Here is a 21,131-nt window from a genome sequence, read left to right as displayed (position 1 = left end):
GAGTAGAGTGCCAAATTAAAAGTTTTAGTTTCACGATCCAAATAAATAAGTAGTGGTGTGTATATTTAAAGGCATTGCAGAATGATTTATTCATTATGTTGATATGGTACAGTCAATGATCAAAACTGCCTAAGAAATATTAAAATGGTGAGCGTTATGCCAATTTATATTGTTTAATAAAACCACTGTAGCAAATGTTAACAATAAACATTAAATTATATTGACTAATTGAACAATGTGTATCTGTCATGTACTATAAACATTAAGGAATTCACACAAAATCCTGAAAAAAATGACATGATTTGACGCATCAAGTATAAAAACCACAACGTATCAAGTCAGATTAAATTACATTGTTTATTTGAGGCTTATTGATGCGCAAAACACTAAACAATATGGGAATCCAACCAATCCATTGGAGAGATTAAGTGTAGATCAATCCATTGTTCTCTGCAACACATTGAACTTCCATAGAAATAGGTTCATATGACCTTAAAAGGAGACACCTACTAATATACCAGTGATGACTGCACCCATAACATAGCACTGGGACGTCCATAATGGACACTCTATTCCCTTTATCGTGCACTACTTTTGAACAGGGCCTATAGAGAACACAGTTCCTTCATAAAGTATTCACACCTCTTGACTTTTTCCACATTTTGTTGTGTTACAGTCTGAATTTAAAATGGATTGAATTGAGATTGGTTGGTCATTGGCCTACACACAACACTCCATTTCAAAATGAAATTATGTTTTTTGAAATCTTTTTGAAATCTCTGAAATGTCTTGAGTTAATAAGTATTCATGGATGGATTAAGAACATTGTAGTTACTCCACAATACTAACCTAATTGAAAGAGTGAAAAGAAGGAAGCCTCTACAGAATATAAATATTCCAAAACATGCATCCTGTTTGCAACAAGCCATTAAATACTGCAGAAAAATTGGCTAAGAAATGTACTTCTTGTCCTGAATACAAAGCGTTATGTTTGGTGCAAATCCAATACAACACATTACTAAGTACCACTCTCCATATTTTCAAGCATAGTGGTGGCTGCATTATGTTATGGGTATGCTTGTTATTGTGAAGGACTGGGGAGGTTTTCAGGATACAAAATAAATGGAATGGAGCCAAGCACAGACAAAATCCTAGAGGAAAACCCAGTTCAGTCTGCTTTCCACCAGATATTGGGAGATTAATTTACCTGACAGCAGGATAATAACCTAAAACACAAGGCCAAATGTACACTGGAGTTGTTTACCAAGAAGACAGTGTTCCCTGAGTGGACGAGTTACAGCTTTGACTTAAATCTGCAAAAAGATCTACGGCATGACTTGAAAATGGTTGATTAACAAAAGATCAACAACCAATTTTACATAGCTTGAAGAATTTAGAAAATAAAATTGGCAAATATTGTACTATCCAGGTTTCGAAAGAGACTTATCCAGAAAGACTCACAGCTGTAATCGCTGCCAAAGTTGCTTCTATAAATTATTCACTCAGGGATGTGAATACTTATGTATACAGAACCAAAACATAATTGCAACATGCAACAATTTCAAAGGTTTTACTGAGTTACAATTCATATAAGGAAATCGGTCAATTACATTAGGTGCAGCCATGGGTGGGCCTAGTATGGCATAGGCCCACCCACTTGGGAGCCAGGCCCAACCAATCAGAATAATTTTTTCTCTCCACAAAAGGGCTTTATTACGTTTTATCAGCTGTCTGGTCTCAGACGATAGTGCAGGTGAAGAAGTCAGATGTGGAGGTCCTGGGCTGGCGTGGTTACACGTGGTCTGCGGTTTTGAGGCAGTTGTGCATACTGCCAAATTCTCTAAAACGACGTTGGAGGCAGCTTATGGTAGAGCAATGAACATTAAATTATCTGGCAATAGCTCTGATGGCCATTCATCCAGTCAGCATGCCAATTGCACGCTCCCTCAAAACTTGACATCTGTGGCATTGCGCTGTCTTTTATTGTCCCCAGCACAAGGTGCACCTGTGTAATTATCGTGCTGTTTAATCGGCTTCTTGATAACCCATCCACCTGACAGGTGTGGTGTATCTTGGCAAAGGAGAAACGCTCACTAACAGGGATGTAAACAAATGTGTACAACATTTAAGAGAAATAAGCTATTTGCGCATATAGGAACACTGCTGGGGTCTTCTACTTCAGCACATGGGACCAACACTTTACATGTTGCGTTTATATTTTTGTTCAGTATAAAATTAGATATTTAATTAAAATACATTTGCAAAAATGTCTAAAAACATGCTTTCACTTTGTCATTATGGGGTACTGTGTGTAGATGGGTGAAAAAAATAAACAGTGGGGCAAAAAAGTATTTAGTCAGCCACCCATTGTGCAAGTTCTCCCACTTAAAAAGATGAGAGAGGCCTGTAATTTATCAAAGGTACACTTCAACTATGACAGACAAAATTAGAAAAAAAAATCCATAGGATTTTTAATGAATTTATTTGCAAATTATGGTGGAAAATAAGTATTTGGTCACCTACAAACAAGCAAGATTTCTGGCTCTCACAGACCTGTAATTTCTTCTTTATTAAGAGGCTCCTCTGTCCTCCACTCGTTACCTGTATTAATGGCACCTGTTTGTACTTGTTATCAGTATAAAAGACACCTGTCCACACCCTCAAACAGTCACACCCCAAACTCCAAAATTGTAGCAGCTTGGTTTGAAGAAATAAACTGTGGGAGCAATTATTAGGAAATGGAAGACGTACAAGACCACTGATAATCTCCCTTGATCTCGGGCTCCACGCAAGATCTCACCCCATGGGGTCAAAATGATCACAAGAACAGTGAGCAAAACCCAGAACTACACGGGGGGACCTAGTGAATGACCTGCAGAGAGCTGGGACCAAAGTAACAAAGCCTACCATCAGTAACACACTACGCCATCAGGGACTCAAATCCTGCAGTGCTAGACGTGTCCCCCTGCTTAAGCCAGTACATGTCCAGGCCCGTCTGAAGTTTGCTAGAGAGCATTTGGATGATCCAGAAGAAGATTGGGAGAAGGTCATATGGTCAGATGAAACAAAAATATAACTTTTTGGTAAAAACTCAACTCGTTGTGTTTGGAGGACAAAGAATGCTGAGTTGCATCCAAAGAACACCATACCTACTGTGAAGCATGGGGGTGGAAACATCATGCTTTGGGTCTGTTTTTCTGCAAAGGGACCAGGACAACTGATCTGTGTAAAGGAACGAATGAATGGGGCCATGTATCGTGAGATTTTGAGTGAAAACCAGCAAGGGCATTGAAGATGAAACGTGGCTGGGTCTTTCAGCATGACAATGATCCCAAAATCACTGCCCAGGCAACGAAGGAGTGGCTTCGTAAGAAGCGTTTCAAGGTCCTGGAGTGGCCTAGCCAGTCTCCAGATCTCAACCCCATAGAAAATCTTTGGAGGGAGTTGAAAGTCCGTGTTGCCCAGCAACAGCCCCAAAACATCACTGCTCTAGAGGAGATCTGCATGGAGGAATGGGCCAAAATACCAGCAACCGTGCGTGAAAACCTTGTGAAGACTTACAGAAAACGTTTGACCTCTGTCATTGCCAACAAAGGGTATATAACAGTATTGAGATAAACTTTTGTTATTGACCAAATACTTATTTTCCACCATAATTAGCAAATAAATTAATTTAAAATCCTACAATTTGATTTTTGGGATTTTTTCCCTAATTTTGTCTGTCATAGTTGAAGTGTACCTATGATGAAAATTACAGGTCTCTCATCTTTTTAAGTGGGAGAACTTGCACAATTGGTGGCTGACTAAATACTTTTTTGCCCCACTGTATAGATTTTGAATTCAGGCTGTAACACAAAATGTGGAACAAATCAAAGGGTATGAATACTTTCTGAAGGCACTAGGTAATAGGGTGACATTTGGGATGTATCCTGGACGACAGTCATGCCAATAGAGATTATACAGTCATGATCCTGATCAAAGTCTGATCTGTGGGCCTGGACATTGCATTAGTGTTTATTTACTAACTCTATTTTATCAATGTACCAATCGGGCTTCAGGAAGAAGCATAGCACAATTACAGCCATGAAGGTTTTAAATGATATCACTGAAGCCATTGACAAAAAACAGCACTGTGTCTCACTTTTTATTGATCTCTCGATACAGTTTGATACAGTTGATCATGCTATACTAAGGCAGAGATTGTCGAGTGTAGGTCTTTCAGAGCATGCAGTTGCATGGTTTGCGAACTGCACTCAAATTGATGGGTTTGTCTGTTAAATTGTCTGTCTTGAATGGTGTGCCCCAAGGCACTGTACTTGGTCCTCTCTTATTCACTATTTATATAAATTATTTAGACAAAAATGTCCAAAATGCACAACCTCATTTTTATGCTGATGATACTGTTATTTACTGTTGTGCCTCGTCTCTAACAAAAGCTTTCCAGAACTTGCAAACTGCTTTTTATACTGTTCAACATACCTTGTGTCAATTGAGGCTTATCCTCAATACTGACAAAACTAAACTAATGGTGTTTTCTAATGCAAGAAATGGACCTCTGAACCTTTCACCTATTACTACCCGTCAGGGCAAGGAGATTGAGGTTGTAACCTCATAAATATCTTAGAATTTTAATTGATGACGGACTCTCTTTTAAATTGCATATTCAACAACTTACAAAAATATTTAAGCTGAAATTGGGATTTTATTTTAGGAATAAGGCATTTTTCTTTTGAAGCCAGAAGGATAGTATCAGCTACATTTATGCCTTTACTAGACTATGGGGATATTTTATATATGAATGCTTCCGCTCAATGGTTTGAGATCAGTTGACACTCTACCATGGCACTGAGATTTATTTTAAACTGCAAAACCCTTACGCACCACTGCACTTTGTATACCAGGGTTGGTTGGCCTTCTTTAGTCACTCGTAGGCTCAGTCACTGGTTTACAAAGCCACTTTGAGTTTACTACCTTTTTGTGTGTGAATTTTTATTGTTCAGAAATGTGGTGGGTACTCTCTTCGTTCGCTGGCCTTTATGCTGCTAACTGTTCCAAATGTCCGAAATGAATTTGGTAAAAGAGCTTTTATGTACCCTGCGCCATGTCTATTTTTTTTGTCATGATTTGGTGCTGCCTATCTTGGCCAGGGCGCTCTTGAAAAATACATTTTAATCTCAATGAGCCTTTCCTAGTTAAAGGTTAAAAAAATAAAAAAAAAAATGTGTGTAACATTGCCAGGGCTAGATTTACAACTGTATGCAACACACACACACAATGTCCTTGTCATAACAAGCGCAGTAAAAGGAAAGGAAAACACCAGTGGGTAACGAAAGAAGAGGCAAAGTGCTACAAAACAGGAAAGCAACTATTTTAATTATCTGCTCCAACTGAAGTTCAACAAGTTAACATCATCTCAACATCCTTCATCGGATTGAGACAGGCTTGGTTGAGGGGAATACTAGTGCAACAAAAAAGGCACAAAACCACATCTTTGGGGCAACATTAACCAGAGGTCGTATGTATTGGTACGGAACAGAATAACAAGCCTGATAATAGAAACATCATCCTTGGTCAAACACAATGCATTTCACTGGTTTATTAAAAACTCAGGTTGTTCATTGACCTGCTCTGAAATGCAGAGGTCCGGAAATAAGTTTCCTTTCTGTCCAAGCTTTGGTCATAAAATTATTTGTGCTAGAATATGTCAATTATTATACTTTCTATTATGAGGCCTGGGCAGTGTTCAGAAGGACACACCGTAGCAACTGTTTGCAACGAAAAAAGGTTATTGTTCAGGCAGTACCTCCCCGTTTCACTAAGTTTCAAAACGCCCTACCTACTGAACATGATCCAGGTAGGAAAAGCCTATAGGGACACTCCTAACAGCAAACAAATATCACATTTAGTTTAGTCTATTGCAGAGTCCCTATAGCCTCTGTCTTAACAGAGCCATTTGTGATCCCCGAGCGGCGTCTATATCGCTGTCTTCCTTTCCCTGAGAGGGGACTTAACATTATATTTTCTCTAAAACATCAAAATCACATATTTATGCAACTGCTCCAAATGCTGGTTGGTACGCGTCTTTGTAAAGTTAGTCCTAGTACAATAAAGGGACACTAAGAGAAGATTAGTGCAGGTGGTATAATAACATTTAAATTACAGGGAATTCACAAAAATAGGATATTTTCTAATTCTACAAATATTTAACAATGGTTACTTATGAATAGCAATGCCTCAATTTGTATCTATGAACTTTCAATAAATTCTTTACACAATTTCAAGTCCCTATTTATCCAAAATCAACATAATTAATTCTATACAAGAGAGTAATTAATTAGAAACATAGAAATATAATGCAACACAAAACAGTGAGAAAAAACAACCTATTCATATGAGCCTCTGGGAATAAAGAAACTGATGGCCTGTTAAGATGACCCATGATACTTCACTCCGTGCAATTTACATCCACACACACCTGGTGCAATACCACTGATTATGTTGACAGGTTTCAGTGGTAAATGATTTCAGTCATTGTTGGTGTCAAAAAATAGCAACAGACGGTCAACTTTCAAAATTACTGTTGGGTGGGGTGATACTTCGGGTGGGAGTCTGAACAGGGAATTTGCTGGGGGTAACGTCAAGGAAAGATACATTTTTTCCCTTCCATTTCCAATCGGATGCCATAGAAGCTTTGGGGATGGGGAGCCAACATGTTGTGACGGGCTTGGGTGGGGGAGGATGGGAAGGAATGGGTAGAGGCAGAAGCAGCTGGGATTGGTTAGATTATACAGACTGGTAGCCGGTGCGACTCTTCCTCCGGCCAATCAGGTAAGAGATAAGCACAAGGATGATTAGGAAGCAGAGGGCCACGCCCACAGCGATGGGCACCAGAAAGCTCAAATCAGAGTCCATGAAGCACTCCACGGCTGCCACAGAGAAGAGACAGAAGAAGGGTTAGCGACATTAGTATGCTAGCAATTAGTTAGCAGAAAACACATTTTAGTGAAGAGAGAAGAAACAGGATTTGGTTAAGCTCTTTACAGACAACATGGATGACAAGGCTCGAAAAGCAGCAAGACATCAGATCAGAACCCAGACATTCATCGACAACATGGGGGCGGTTCTGTCAGAGCATATTCGGTGATGGCAGATCTACAACAACACCGGGGATTCTGTCAGAACATGGGCAGTGACAGCAAGTTAGGAAAATATTTGGCCATCATCTACCATCTATAGTCAACCATGTTATAAGTAAGGAATAAGAGTCAGCCAATCAATTCTAAATATATCTACAAGAACTGTTACATGCCAAATGTTATCAATGGAGCCAAGCAATTTCTTTAACACAAACATCTTCTCCAACTCATTGTTTCAGGGGAAAGAGCTTTGCTTCAGGTGAATTGTACATTAAGGTTAACTATGCACAGCACATATCAATTTGTAGTTAAATTAAAATCAACATGTATCCTGATGAGGAAAGATACAACCTCAGCATAGCCAGTGGGGTCATTTAGAAGTGCTCATAGCTAGAGCCTTGGTTTCTCTTTCTCCCAATAAAATATGTGATCAATACAATGAGGATCAGCACAGCCAGAGCAACCCCGACGGCTATAGGAACGATCCAGCTCCCTGTCGTGTCGTCTCCGCAATCCTCCGCTGGGTGACAGTAAAGAAAGTGGTATGAGGGACATTGCAGGGTGGAAGAAAGGTAAAACATGAAAACCGTGAATGCATGGTGATACTAGGAGGCTTCTCAGTCAAGAATAGTTGGAAAACAAAGAGCAATTTACTAAAATGACCAGGGACCAATAACACTTATTTTCATAACTGTAAAATATAAAAAAAAATGTTCCACAACATTGTTTTGGGGGACAATTTCCATTCCCATTTATTGCAGCTAAAAGCCTATTGAAAAGGAATTCAAAAATTAACATTTGTTTGGAGTTACACAGAAGAAAATACAATGCATCTTACATTTGGAGGATGGGCCTCTCCTGAAATAGGGATTTCCCTTTTCTTAACATGATGCATTTTGAATTCATAAAATAGGAGACATTTAGACTAGTGGAGAATCCATTAAATGTAAAGATATCAAACCTCAATGAATATCAAACCTCAATGAATCTCAAATGGACAAGCTTCATTGAGTAAGGCACAAATTTGTCACAATCATAACATTGTCAAGTGAATGAAAATTGGGAGTAGTAAATGTTAAGATTCCAAACGGTATTTTAGAATTGACTTTATACAGGGTCTGAGAAGCCAATTTTAGAATAATTTGTAGAAAAGCAGTCAATTTTCCAAGACACATCACACCGGACTGTAATGCAAGAATCAAAAATAATATTTGATAAGGAATAAATGAATCATTCACATAATCTGAAGAAAAATTGGTTGAATCAAAAGCAACTAAAGGCAGCAATCAAATGTATTCATGCCTCATGCTGACCACAGCACTACAACATAATACCCATTGTATCCCATCCTAACAGTACAAAAATATACACATCCTGTGGACAATGACCTTTACTACCACTCTCTGTCGATAGGTATAACTTACAAGGGGGTTAACTGGGCAGGGTTGGGGTTAATTCCATTTAATTTTAGTCAATTCAGGAAGTAAACAAAAATTCACATTCAAATGTTCCTTACTGAAGAGCAGAGAGGACAATTGGAATTAGAAATCAATTTACTGAAATTGACTTGATTGTAAAAATGGAATTGACCCCAGCTCTGTTTACAAGTTCCCCTTACTAACTGGCAGCTTTCTGGCGCAACACTGGAGCAAAGACTATACTATACACAGGTGTAATATTGCAGCATGCATTTTGAACTTACGTCAATCTTACCGAACGATTTAATGCATTTATATGTACAAAATAATCACCATCTGCAAAGAACACATTTGAATGGCAGCAAATAAATCAACTACAGCTATCCCTTTTTGAAACCTAATGCCAACATGTCATGACGGGAGAGGGGGTTTGGTTTCATTTCTCCTTTCAGGTTAATCTTTTACATCCTCATGGACTTTTCAGAGTTAAAGTAACACTTCAAGGTAGATTTCACAGCCAGGCAGTCAAAGGGTTAACACATAATTCTGAGACAAACAGACATTAGTGGCAAACATTATGTCAACTAGTGTCGTGTGTGAACATATAGGAACAGATCCCTTGTTTGGTAACGTCAACTTGGAGAAGGCACTACATGCCAATAATATCACTGTTTTTTAATGTGGCCACACATAGTTCAGTCATAAAGTCTTCCCTTTCCAGATTCAAACTACTGTGACTAGTGGATTATCAGTAAGGTGAGAGAGGAGAGCGAAGCAGTAGACCTTTATCCTGGTTAGTTAGTAAGGAGTTCCTGAGACAAATCAACAAAGCTACTCAATGTCGTCTCATTGAGCTGCGAGGCAAATTCTAAAATGTTCAAGTTGTCAAAATGTTGCGCTGCTACAATGAATTGTGAGGATGAATGAAACCACAAAAGAAATGTTCAACTAAAATGTACACAGACTTTAAATAAAAACATATGAAACAAAAAAAGGCGAGGGAGAGGGGGAGGGAGCATGATTCACAGTGACAAGGGCACAACACCCAATTGTCACAACTCCTCGTGAAAATGTGCAAACAGTAGCACAAGTACTCTGACCGGAGTTTCTATAAAATGTGCTAATTGATCAAAAGAGAGCCTACACTGAACAAGAATCTGGAAAGTGATGCAAGGAAATGGAGTGTCATAAGAAACAATCACTTTCAGATATGCTGCAATAAATAAGGCCTTCTATACTGTACAGAGGCAGAGAATCCTGCACTGCTCCTTTCAACAAAGGGGGGGGGGGGACACAGACAAAGCAAATCAAACAAAAAGGGAGATTACACAAAGAACATGGGTGGTCCAACCTGGTCCTGGAGAGAGTTTTGAGTATTCAGAATTACCTGAACAAAGCTACTCAAGACTAAACCTAAGCGAAGCTAGCCTAATCTCAAGTCTAAAAGCAGCTCTTAAGAGTGGCTGAAGTAAAGAGACTATAGTCTGACTATTCCAGTTTGTGAGTCAGTCATTAATGGAAAGATTACACAGCCAATCCAGGATCAGGTTTTGGGACCCCCCCTGACACATAAGGATCAAACTGTGTTCTGGATTCATGATCACAGATAGCTTTTTAGAGGGTTTGATATCCCACATAGGTCTTCCTTCGACCAATCACGTAAGCAATCACTACAATGAGAATCAAGATGGCCAGGGCGGCACCAACAATGACTGGGATTAAGATGCTGGTGTCATCCAGTGAACATTCATGGGCTGCAGACGAGAGAGAGAATCAATGAGCATGACTCGGAACATCTCATCTTCTCATGCTCATTTGGTTGTTAATCAGTTTAAGCAGGGGCAGAAACATGGCATAGTATAAAACACATATGAACATTTTAGTCATTTAGCAGACGCTCTTATCCAGAGCAACTTAAACAAGCAATTAGGGTTAAGTGCCTTACTCAAGGGCACAGATTTTGTTTACTTAGTTGGCTCGGGGATTCGAACCAGGAACCTTTCGGTTACCCACGCAACGCTATTAACCGCTAGGCTACCTGCTGCTCTAAATACTTTGCTGTTTCTCACCAAACTGGACAGTTGACCTATTCTACTGATACCAAGAGTGGTTATTATAGCCTATGCCTCAGTTTCAAGCATATTTGCTGCATTTGGCTCTAGTAACCTTAGTAAACTGTAGCATATGGCTAACACAACACAAAGGTATTGATAACAATTCACCATCTCAGAGTCACCTACCTGTAGCAAATTCCCCTTTTTCAACCCCAAAGGGCTGGACGCGAAGCTTGAACGTGTAGAGAGTGAGCGTTTCGGTGACAGTTAATGTCTGCTCCTTGTTGCACATGTAGGAGCTGCCTACCGCCGCCACCCAAATGGACATGTTGGTATTGGCTGCAACAACAGCCACCCCTGGACGTAACACACATAGTGAGCAAAGAGAGTAGGGGTTTTAATATGCATTGTATATACTGTGTATGTATGTAATGTATAGTGTTTATTTCTTATAAAGCTGCACTGTGTCCAAGACAACTTTCCCCTGGGGGACAATAAAGTTGATCCTATACTATCGTCCAAATAGGGACTTGGTTTACTACGCTAGTGCTTTCTGAAAGGGTTTGTAGTGCTAGGTTGCCTACCAGTGGCTGGTTTCACTGTGACGTTCAAAGCGTGCAGGTGGAACTTCTTGCTGTCCTGTAACGAGCAAGGAAACCCCTTGAACAGGAGACAAACAGACCTTACGCTGCATCCTACCGCCTTAGTCCAGCTGTCTACAAGTTAAATGCAGACAACCAGGATAATAACAGCCTTGGTTTCAGATATTTGGCCTCGTCAACTTACGTTGCTGAAAGTGAACATGATGTCGATTGTGTCCGATGTCAGTATGAGGATGCTGCTGTTGACCCCACAAGCCCCGCCCACTTCAGTCGCACTGGGCACCAGGTTGATGGTCTCCACTTTCTAATAAAGGGGAAAGGGAGTGTGGGATACCTAGTCAGTTATACAACAACACATTCAACTGAAAACACAGGTTGATAAACAACAAGAACATTAACATACTAGTAACAACAACCTATCTTCATAGACAAGTCAAGTTCTCTGCGACAAACATGTCTGAACCCTTTCTACTGAACAGGCAATTGCATGATAACATCAAAAGAGCCCATTTTAAAATGGCTATACTATGTTTATACATACGTCTCCTTGCTTGAAGCCGATCCGCAGGCCGAAGGTGGCCATTAAGCAGGCTGTACTGTTGAAGTCGGGTGCGATGCTGTAATTTCCAGTGGTGGGTGTGGGCAGTGTAGGGGTAGGGGTAGAAGTGGGGGCAGCTGTGGTGGTAACGGTCGTGGTGGGCGCCACAGTGGTGGAGGTTAGGTCAGCAGTGCATACAGTGTCTGTGTAAGAAGGACAGAGAAAGACTTTTCAGAGAACCAACTGGGTTGGGATCAATTCAGTAAGTAAACTGATATTCAGTTCACTTCTTGAATTGATTGTATTGAAATTGAATAGACTTCAAACCTGGAGAACAGACACAGTAAGTGTTTGACGTAATGCACAATAAATCAGATAATTTTGTCACAGTTGATCCTACAATGGCCTGATGCTTGTTCTCGTACAACCTACCGGTGTCACTTTTGCTGCCGTTTGTGACAAACGCCTGTAAAGTAACATCATACAGTGTCTGAGTGACAGACTCTACTCTCTGGACATTTTCGCTCTTGCAGGAGTAGTAGGTATCCACACCCACGTTGGTGATCCTTGGCTTTGCTGTCACAGACTTGGTTTCTGAACCCAAGAGAGATTCAGTCAAATATCAGTATGCGTCATATCAACTACAGTACCGAATTGGTATATCATGAATGAACAGTATCATGACAAGGCTGTGTAGTCACTAGTTACCGTTTGACGTGGAGTTGGTGAAGATGCTTGAGTCATTGAGGTTGTAGGTGAAGACAATGGAATCTACTTGGTAAGTTTTGTTGTCCTTAGTGAAGTCAACCGCCCAGCTGTGCCCATCTCCAAAACCGAGTTTCAATGTTGATGTTGTGTTATTGCAGATGCTCCCTTCTGTTGTCACATTTCCAGGCAGTACAAAAAGAACCGTTTCACTCTGAAAGGGGCCGAAAATATTGGACAGTCATTAAGAAAGTGACAAGAGGGGAATCCCATTCCTGTCAAGTACTTTCTCAGGAACAGGGCTATTTCAGATGCTTAGGTCATGAGAAAATAGTATTGTTGACATAACTTAACAGTGTGTCCGTTCTTATGATGGATTAGGAGGAAAAAAAGGAACAAAATAAAATATTTTACATCCTGGGAAATATCTAGGCCTATAAATCAGACTGAGATGGGAGTTATTAAAGAGAATCATTTTTTTTTGTTTTTTTTTGTTTTATATATAAAGGGCTATAAAACTTTGATGAACCCTGGTGAAATAGACAAGCCATGACAATTACAGGATACAATTGTGGCCCAAAATAATGGCACCCTTGCACTTTTTTCAAGTAACTCACAATGTCCCACCAAAATAAGTTGAAATTGACTAAAGTATTTGGACTCCACAATTCTTTATTTCACTGTTAGTACAGAACCTTATTTTTTATTCAGAACTTAATATATCCATTTAAAATAAACAGAAATGGCATTGACAAAATGATCCACACCCTAGACTTAATATTTGGTCAAAATAACCGCAATCAAGCACATCCTATAACCATCGATGAGCTTCCTGAACCTCTGCACTGGAAGTTTGGCCCACTCCTCATGTAAACAGTTCCAGTTCTCCCAGATTTGAAGGGTGCCTTCTATCAACTGCTGTTTTCAGATCTCTCCACAGGTTTTCAATGTGATTTAGATCTGGGCTCATTACTGGCCACTTCAGAACAGTCCAGTGTTTTGTCTTGAACCATTCCTGGGTGCTTGGGGTCATTGTCCTGCTGGAAGAACCATGATATTCGATGGAGACCCATCTTTCTGACACCGGGTCCGACATTGCGTTCTAAAAGGCCTTGGTATTGTCCTGATTTCATGATGCCATGCATACGTTCAAGACACCCAGTGCCAGAGGCAGCAAAGCAACCACAAATCATCACTAAACCTCCATGTTTGACTGTAGGGAAGGTGTTCTTTTCTTTAAAGGCTTAATTTTCTGTAAACAGAGATGGTGTGTTTTACCAAAAAGCTCTAAGTTGGTCTCATCTCATTCTCCCAGACAGATTTTGGCAAATTGCAGTCAGGCAGCTTGCATAAGTATTCACCCCCCATGGCATTTTTCCTAATTTGTTGTTTTACAACCTGGAATTAAAATAGATTTTTGGGGGTTGGATCATTGGATTTACACAACATACCTACCACTTTGAAGATGCAAATAATTTTTTCTTGTCTCTGTAAGCTTGGCACATCCAGCCACTGTGATTTTTGACCATTCTTCAAGACAAAACTGCTCCAGCTCCTTCATGTTGGATGGGTTCTGCTGGTGTACAGCAATCTTTAAGTCTTTCCACAGATTCTAATTTGGATTGAGGTCTGGGCTTTGACTAGGCCATTCCAAGACATTTAAATGTTTCCCCTTAAACCACTCAAGTGTTGATTTAGCAGTATCCTTAGGGTCATTGTCCTGCTGGAAGGAGAACCTCCGTCCCGGTCTCAAATCTCTGGAAGACAAAACCGGTTTCCCTCAAGAATTTCCCTGTATTGAGCGCCATCCATCATTCCTTCAATTCCGACCAGTTTCCCAGTCCCTGCCGATGAAATACATCCCCACAGCATGGTGCTGCCACCACCATGCTTCACTGGATGGTGTTATCGGGGTAATGAGAGGTTTTGAGTTTGCACCAGACAAAGCATTTTCCTCATTGGCCAAAAAGCTAAATTTTAGTCTCATCTGACCTGAGCACTTTCTTCCATATGGTTAGGGAATCTCCCTCATGCCATTTGGTGAACACCAAACATGTTTGCTTATTTTTTTTAAAGCAATGGCTTTTTTTTCTGGCCACTTCTGTAAAGCCCAGCTCTGTGGAGTGTACGGCTTAAAGTGGTCCTATGGACAGATACTCCAATAATCCTGAAGGAGCTGCAAAGCTCCACAGCGGACATCTTTGGTCTCTTTGTTGTCTCTCTGATTAAAGCCCTTGCCTGGTCCGTGAGATTTGGCGGGCGGCCCGCTCGTCAGGTTTGTTGTGGTACTATATTCTTTCCATTTTTAAAATGTTTAATAATGGATTTAATGGTGCTCTGTGGGATGTTCGAAATTATATTTTTTTACAACTCAACCCTGATCTGTACTTCTCCACAACTTTGTCCCTGACCTGTTTGGAGAGCTCCTTGGTCTTCATATTGCCGCTTGCTTGGTGGTGCCCCTTGCTTAGTGGTGTTGCAGACTCTGGGGCTGTCAGAATATGTGTACAGTTGAAGTCGGAAGTTTACATACACCTTAGCCAAATACATTTAAACTCAGTTTCACAATTCCTGACATTTAATCCCAGTAAAAATTCCCTGTCTTAGGTCAGTTAGGATCACTACTTTATTTTAAGAATGTGAAATGTAGGAATAATAGTATAGATAATGATTTATTTCAGCTTTTATTTCTTTCATCACAATCCCAGTGGGTCAGAAGTTTACATACACTCAATTAGTATTTGGTAGCATTGCCTTTAAATTGTTTAACTTGGGTCAAACGCGTCAGGTAGCCTTCCACAAGCTTCCCACAATAAGTTGGGGAATTTTGGCCTATTCTTCCGGACAGAGCTGGTGTAATTGAGTCAGGTTTGTAGGCCTCCTTGCTCGCACATGCTTTTCCAGTTCTGCCCATAAACTCTCTATAGAATTGTTGTCAGGGCTTTGTGATGGCAACTCCAATACCTTGACTTTGTTGTCCTTAAGCCATTTTGCCACACCTTTGGAAGTATGCTTGGGGTCATTGTCCATTTGGAAGACCCCTTTGCGACCAAGCTTTAACTTCCTGACTGATGTCTTGAGATGTTGCTTCAATATATCCACATCATTTCCCTGCCTCATGATGCCATCTATTTTGTGAAGTGCACCAGTCCCTCCTGCAGCAAAGCACCCCCACAACATGCTGCCACCCCCGTGCTTCAGTGTTGGGATGGTGTTCTTCGGTTTGCAAGCCTTCCCCTTTTTCCTCCAAACAGAATGATGGTCATTATGGCCAAACAGTTCTATTTTTGTTTCATCAGACCAGAGGACATTTCCCCAAAAAGTACGATCTTTGTCCCCATGTGCAGCTGCAAACCGTAGTCTGGCTTTTTTATGGTGGTTTTGGAGCAGTGGCTTCTTCCTTGATTAGTGGCCTTTCAGGTTATGTCGATATAGGACTCGTTTTACCAGCATCTTCACAAGGTCCTTTGCTGTTGTTCTGGGATTGATTTACACTGGAAATTGCTCCCAAGGATGAACCAGACTTGTGGAGGGATACAATTATTTTCTGAGGTCTTGGCTGATTTCTTTTGATTTTCCCATGATGTCAAGTAAAGAGGTACTGAGTTTTAAGGTAGGCCTTGAAATGCATCCAATTGACTCAAATGATGTCAATTAGCCTATCAGAAGTTTCTAAAGCCATGACATCATTTTCTGGAATTTTCCAAGCTGTTTAAAAAGGCACAGTCAACTTAGTGTATGTACTCTTCTGACCCACTGGAATTGTGATACAGTGAATTATAAGTGAAATAATCTGTCTGTAAACAATTGTTGGAAAAATGACTTGTGTCATGCAAAGTAGATGTCCTAACCTACTTGCCAAAGCTATATTTTGTTAACAAGAAATTTGTGGAGTGGTTGAAAAACGAGTTTTAATAAGTCCAACCTAAGTGTATGTAAACTTCCGACTTCAACTGTATATATACCGAGATCATGTGACACTTAAATAAAGTCCACCTGTGTGCAATCTAACTAATTATGTGACTTCTGATGGTAATTGGTTGCACCAGATCTTATTTAGGGGCTTCATAGCAAAGGGGGGTGAATATGCATGCAGCAATTTTCTGTAATTGTTGTTCATTTCACTTCACGAATTGGGACCATTTTGTTTATGTCCATTACAAGAGATCCAAATAAAAATCCATTTAAATTACAGGTTGTAATGAAACAAAATAGGAAAAATGCCAAGGGGGATGAATACTTTATTTGGCACTGTATGTCTCTCTCAGCAGTGGGGTTCTCTTGGGTCTACTACCATATAAATCCCTTAAGGGCCCCCTTAGTGGCCAAGTCCAGGGAGGTTGGCTACAGTGGCATCGGCCTCAAACTTCTTGTTAACATTACATACAGTGGAAATATGAACATCAAGGTCTCTGGAGATTGTCCATGCTTGGCTACAATCTTGTATCTGACTTCAAATCATTTTCTGTTTTTCTTTCTTTCCCCTATGCTCATTGCGGTACACAGTGACACGAAATAGGAGAATGAGTCCTTTTCTTTATTCAAACTGGTTGGATTAGTAATTATTTTTATATAGTAGACACCTGCAACTCACCACAGGCGAGTTCAATTCCAAAGTAAAGGAGAATCACCTGCTTGAAATTAATTATTTTTAACTACTTCTAGAAGGTGCCAATAATATTGTCCGGGCCATTTTATGATTTCTTTGTGGAATAAGCTAACATTTAGTAAATGATTCAGATTTCTTTTTTTTTCAACTGCAAACCAAATACATTAATATGTGGATACCAAAATATGTATTACTTTCAAGACTCTTCAGGAGGAAATGGTTCATTACTTGAAAAAAGTGCAAGGGTGTCAATATTTTGGCTCACAACTATTTAGTTAACAGGGGAAAAAAACGAAACAGAAAATGGATGAACAGAAGACATTTCTCAGCAGCTGGGCTACACCCCTATACCCAGAGTCAATATTCATGTAGTCCGTTTATTTGTGTGGCTGTTCTTAGCTCGCTTAATGTTCTGTTTGGTAGCCAACTAGCACTCACGTGGCTGCAAGTAATGCTTAAGTTGGAAAAAGTGTATTGATATAAGTAGGACAGATGATGACTGAGAAAGAAAAAAAAAACAGATCGGAGTTGTCTTTCGATGGTTATGCATATTCATGGCATGAGGCTAGTAGCATAGCATCCCTCTCCCTTGATACCTGGAATGTTTTAGGAGTTCTCTAAAGGCTTAGATATACTAGCCTGCAAATTAAAACCATTTAAATAGGAGTAAATATACAGATTACGCACCTTATTTACACCAACTTCATAGGTGACGGAGAAGTTGACCATCAAATTGGCGTAGAGGCATAATTTATTCTCCGTGTTGTTGACTGACACCTCAGTCGCATGTGACAGGTGGAGTTCTGCAATATAAATAAAGTCTTGCATTTCATAATGAGAAGACAAAAAAACACGAGGCAGATGTGTAAATAAACCCCTTTTCAATAAATTCAAGGTAAACGCACATCTTACCAGCATAGGTAGGCTAGTCGAACATGCGTTTTGGATATTTTCTACTTCCCTTATATAAGTAGCCCAATGGCCTCAAAATCACTGTAAAAGTCAGAGTGGGGAACACGCCATGGGCTAACGATTTCCTAACCTTCATTTTAAAACGGTTGAATAAACCGTTCAGCAGCAGATTACCCTCACATGGGACTAAATGGTAGGTCACGGTTAGGCTTGACCTGGAGTGACAGGGACCACGTCACCCCGAGTGACCTGATATCAGAGGCCCTAGCATGCAACAGAGGACTCTGGGGCCATTTCTCAGGCCAAATGAACACATTGATGCAAATATAAACTTTATGCATATGGGGGGGGCGATCAGAGATTTACTACTGAAAACAAAACTAGGATTCTGACTGTATTGAATATTAAAAGTGAATCGTGGCAGACAAGTGATTGCTGTGGCAGCTGCTGTCTATCTAACTGGGAGGGTCTAAGACACGGTTCCCCAACTGCTTTTATTTGGCCCCCCCAAATTTTAACAAAAAATATATTTTTTAAATCTACACCAGGAAATTCACTCCAAGTGATTTTCATTTTTAAAATCTGTTACCAAGTATAATAGAGAGTCGTGATCATAACACAAATAATAATTAATTGGATTTATATAGGTGCTTTTCCACCAACTGGGGTACTCAAAGCGCTTTACATAGTAGGGGGAAACTAACCTTACCCCCTATCAATGTGTAGCACCCACCTCAGTGCTGCACAGTAACCATTGTTGTGCCAGAACGCTCACCACACATCAGCTATCAAAACAAATTGTATTTGTCACATGCACCGAATACCTTAGTGAAATGCTTACTTACAAGCCGTTAACCAACAATGCAGTTAAGAAAAATAAGTTAAGAAAGTATTTACTAAAATAAAATACATGTAAAAAATACATATAAAAATAAATAATTAAAGCGCAACAATAAAGTAATGAGGCTATATACAGGGGGTACCAGTACAGAGTCAATGTGCGGGACAAGGTAGCACGTCTGGTGAACAGGTCAGGGTTCCATAGCTGTCGGCAGAACAGTTGAAACTGGAGTAGCAGCACGACCCTAACCCTAAATGTGTGAGTAATCGCTGTCCTGATATACAGAAGCTATTTTCGGTCATAAGAGACAGTGGCAGAAACATTATGTACAATATAAGTTACAAATAACGCACACAAAAAACACAATAGCACAATTGGTTAGGAACCTGTAAAACAGCAGCCATCTACTCCGGCGTAAGGTGGGGACATGAGGAGTGATATGCCAATTAGGAATGAGGGGGATGATTAGGTGGCCATGATGGAATGTGGCCAAGTTGGGGCTTTACCCATGAGGGGGGTGAACACCCCTACTCTTACAATAAGTTTTATGGGATTTTGATTGACCAGTCAGGACACCCATTTTAACATCCCATATGAAAGACATCACCCTAAGCAGGGCAATGTCCCCAAATTTAATCAAGGTTTGAAATGATTATATTTTTGTCAAATATGATCTGTTTAGCTTTCTTCCAGTCAATTTGTAGTCTAAACATATTTATTGTTATGTCCCCCCCGGACGGCTGGATCTAGTTGATCCCTTGTCTAAGTTGATCCCTTGTCTAAGATTTCACAGCAGTCAGCAGCCGTTTCACAATTGAACAACACTGTTGGGAAAGGGCAATCAAGAGATGCTTGGTCATGAGTTGCTACAGATTGTACGCGAGCTAATGTTAAAAACCAACGACGGTTGGTGTCCATTACTTGGCGTTACAGGAAAGCAGGTTAGTTTGTATGGGGCTCTCTTGTAATGGACACCAATCTTTGGTATATCACTTTATCTGGGGTAAAATCTGTAGCTAGGTCATGAGACAACTTCCTGATCAACAAGCTTGCAAGGTAACGTTAGCTAGCTAAACAAGATACAACCTTCGAGGTGTGAATCCTTAATTTCCTTTAAACCAAGATTTTGGATTGAACTGGATTTACAACAGTAACTGGTTGCTGTTGCTAACTACGAAAATGTCATGCAACTAAGTGACTAACGACGTTAGCAGATTAGTAACTAGCTAGATAGGTGTTCTGAGCCAAGTCATCTTATCACATGTTCCAAATAAATTGGGTGAATGGAACTGGTGGATTGTTGACAGGTTAAGATTTGAGACACAATAATGACGATATAAAGTCAAATATAATGTCTAAACATGACATTGGGTTATAGCCAAAGACAGAGGAAAAACTAGTTATTTTCCCTGTCCATCCGGGAAGAAGTCCTATCTGCAACTGCTAAATAACACAACAGGCGCATTACCTAGCTAAATAAGCATGACAGGCAAACAGATCCATAAACTTCAAGTCTGAGATTATGGACAGCAATTTCTTTTTTTGAAACAACGTTAAACTAAATTATAGTTAACGTTTGTTTGCTAAACTACTGGCGTAGAAAATAAATAGCTAACAATCTGGTAGAGGATAGGCCTGAAGTGACGGAGCACCGAAAGTTTCCTCTTTTGTGACCCACAATATTAGCCAACGGTGACACAAAGCAATATTAATTTCAATTGTCTAAACATACCATTTCCAAGAGCCAAGAAGAAAACCACAAACGCGCACCAAAACATGATCACTTGGTAGCCAAAACACTTCACCCGGAAACAACAGCGTTCGACTTCGGCTACCTTCCAAATGTGCAGCTCCCGCGCGCGCATCTACTGCAAAAGCACCAGGAAATTAAAGTCATATGACCTGCGGGCACGTATCGGAACTCCACAATAAATGTGCTTTGAATAAACTTAGTTGCTACTTCTCCCCCTGAATAAGTGACAAAATATGGATTTGTAGAATCATGTTCCTGTTTATTTTGTGACACACATCACCCAAACAACCAATCAAAAGATACTATTTCCTCCCTCTTTTTGAGGGAACACATTTGACTATTTACATCGTATGACAATACGGACAAAGATGGTTTAGAAACTCTGATATGGATAACTTCTTGTAATAAAAAGGTGCAGCTGATATGTTGGTAACCCAATATTATATACTACATGCCAATACTATCTTACTATTGGGGGGGGTTGAGATGTCTATGAAAATTAACAGATATGAAGGGGGGAACAAAATAGAAACACTGACAATTATTGTAATCTGAAGCAGTAA

The 21,131-nt window shown here is 40.0% G+C and overlaps 1 protein-coding gene across 5 annotated transcripts; it reads right to left on the bottom strand.

Moving 5' to 3' along the window:
* Positions 1-5,347: 5,347 nt before the first annotated feature.
* Positions 5,348-21,123, bottom strand: LOC118380177 (lysosome-associated membrane glycoprotein 2-like). Of its 5 annotated transcripts, none has more exons than XM_035767175.2 (9): positions 20,548-21,123; positions 17,750-17,865; positions 12,457-12,667; positions 12,181-12,342; positions 11,752-11,951; positions 11,395-11,514; positions 11,193-11,268; positions 10,795-10,965; positions 5,348-6,926 (listed from the first exon to the last, which is right to left on the bottom strand). In XM_035767175.2, the coding sequence occupies exons 1-9, from the start codon at positions 20,678-20,680 to the stop codon at positions 6,784-6,786; spliced, it is 1,332 nt and encodes a 443-aa protein (XP_035623068.1). In that variant the 5' UTR covers positions 20,681-21,123; the 3' UTR covers positions 5,348-6,783. The 5 variants fall into 5 exon arrangements, with proteins under 5 accessions (XP_035623068.1, XP_035623062.1, XP_035623081.1 ...); XM_035767169.2 differs by lacking the exon at positions 5,348-6,926 and adding an exon at positions 6,933-7,656; XM_035767188.2 differs by lacking the exon at positions 5,348-6,926 and adding an exon at positions 6,935-7,656 and having other exon boundaries at positions 11,193-11,247; positions 20,548-20,811.
* Positions 21,124-21,131: the final 8 nt, after the last annotated feature.

This window comes from Oncorhynchus keta, chromosome 4, assembly GCF_023373465.1.
Source record: "Oncorhynchus keta strain PuntledgeMale-10-30-2019 chromosome 4, Oket_V2, whole genome shotgun sequence".
NCBI lineage: Eukaryota > Metazoa > Chordata > Actinopteri > Salmoniformes > Salmonidae > Oncorhynchus > Oncorhynchus keta.
The sequence above is the reverse complement of the archived record's forward strand: the minus strand, read 5'-3'. Positions and strand labels throughout refer to the sequence as shown.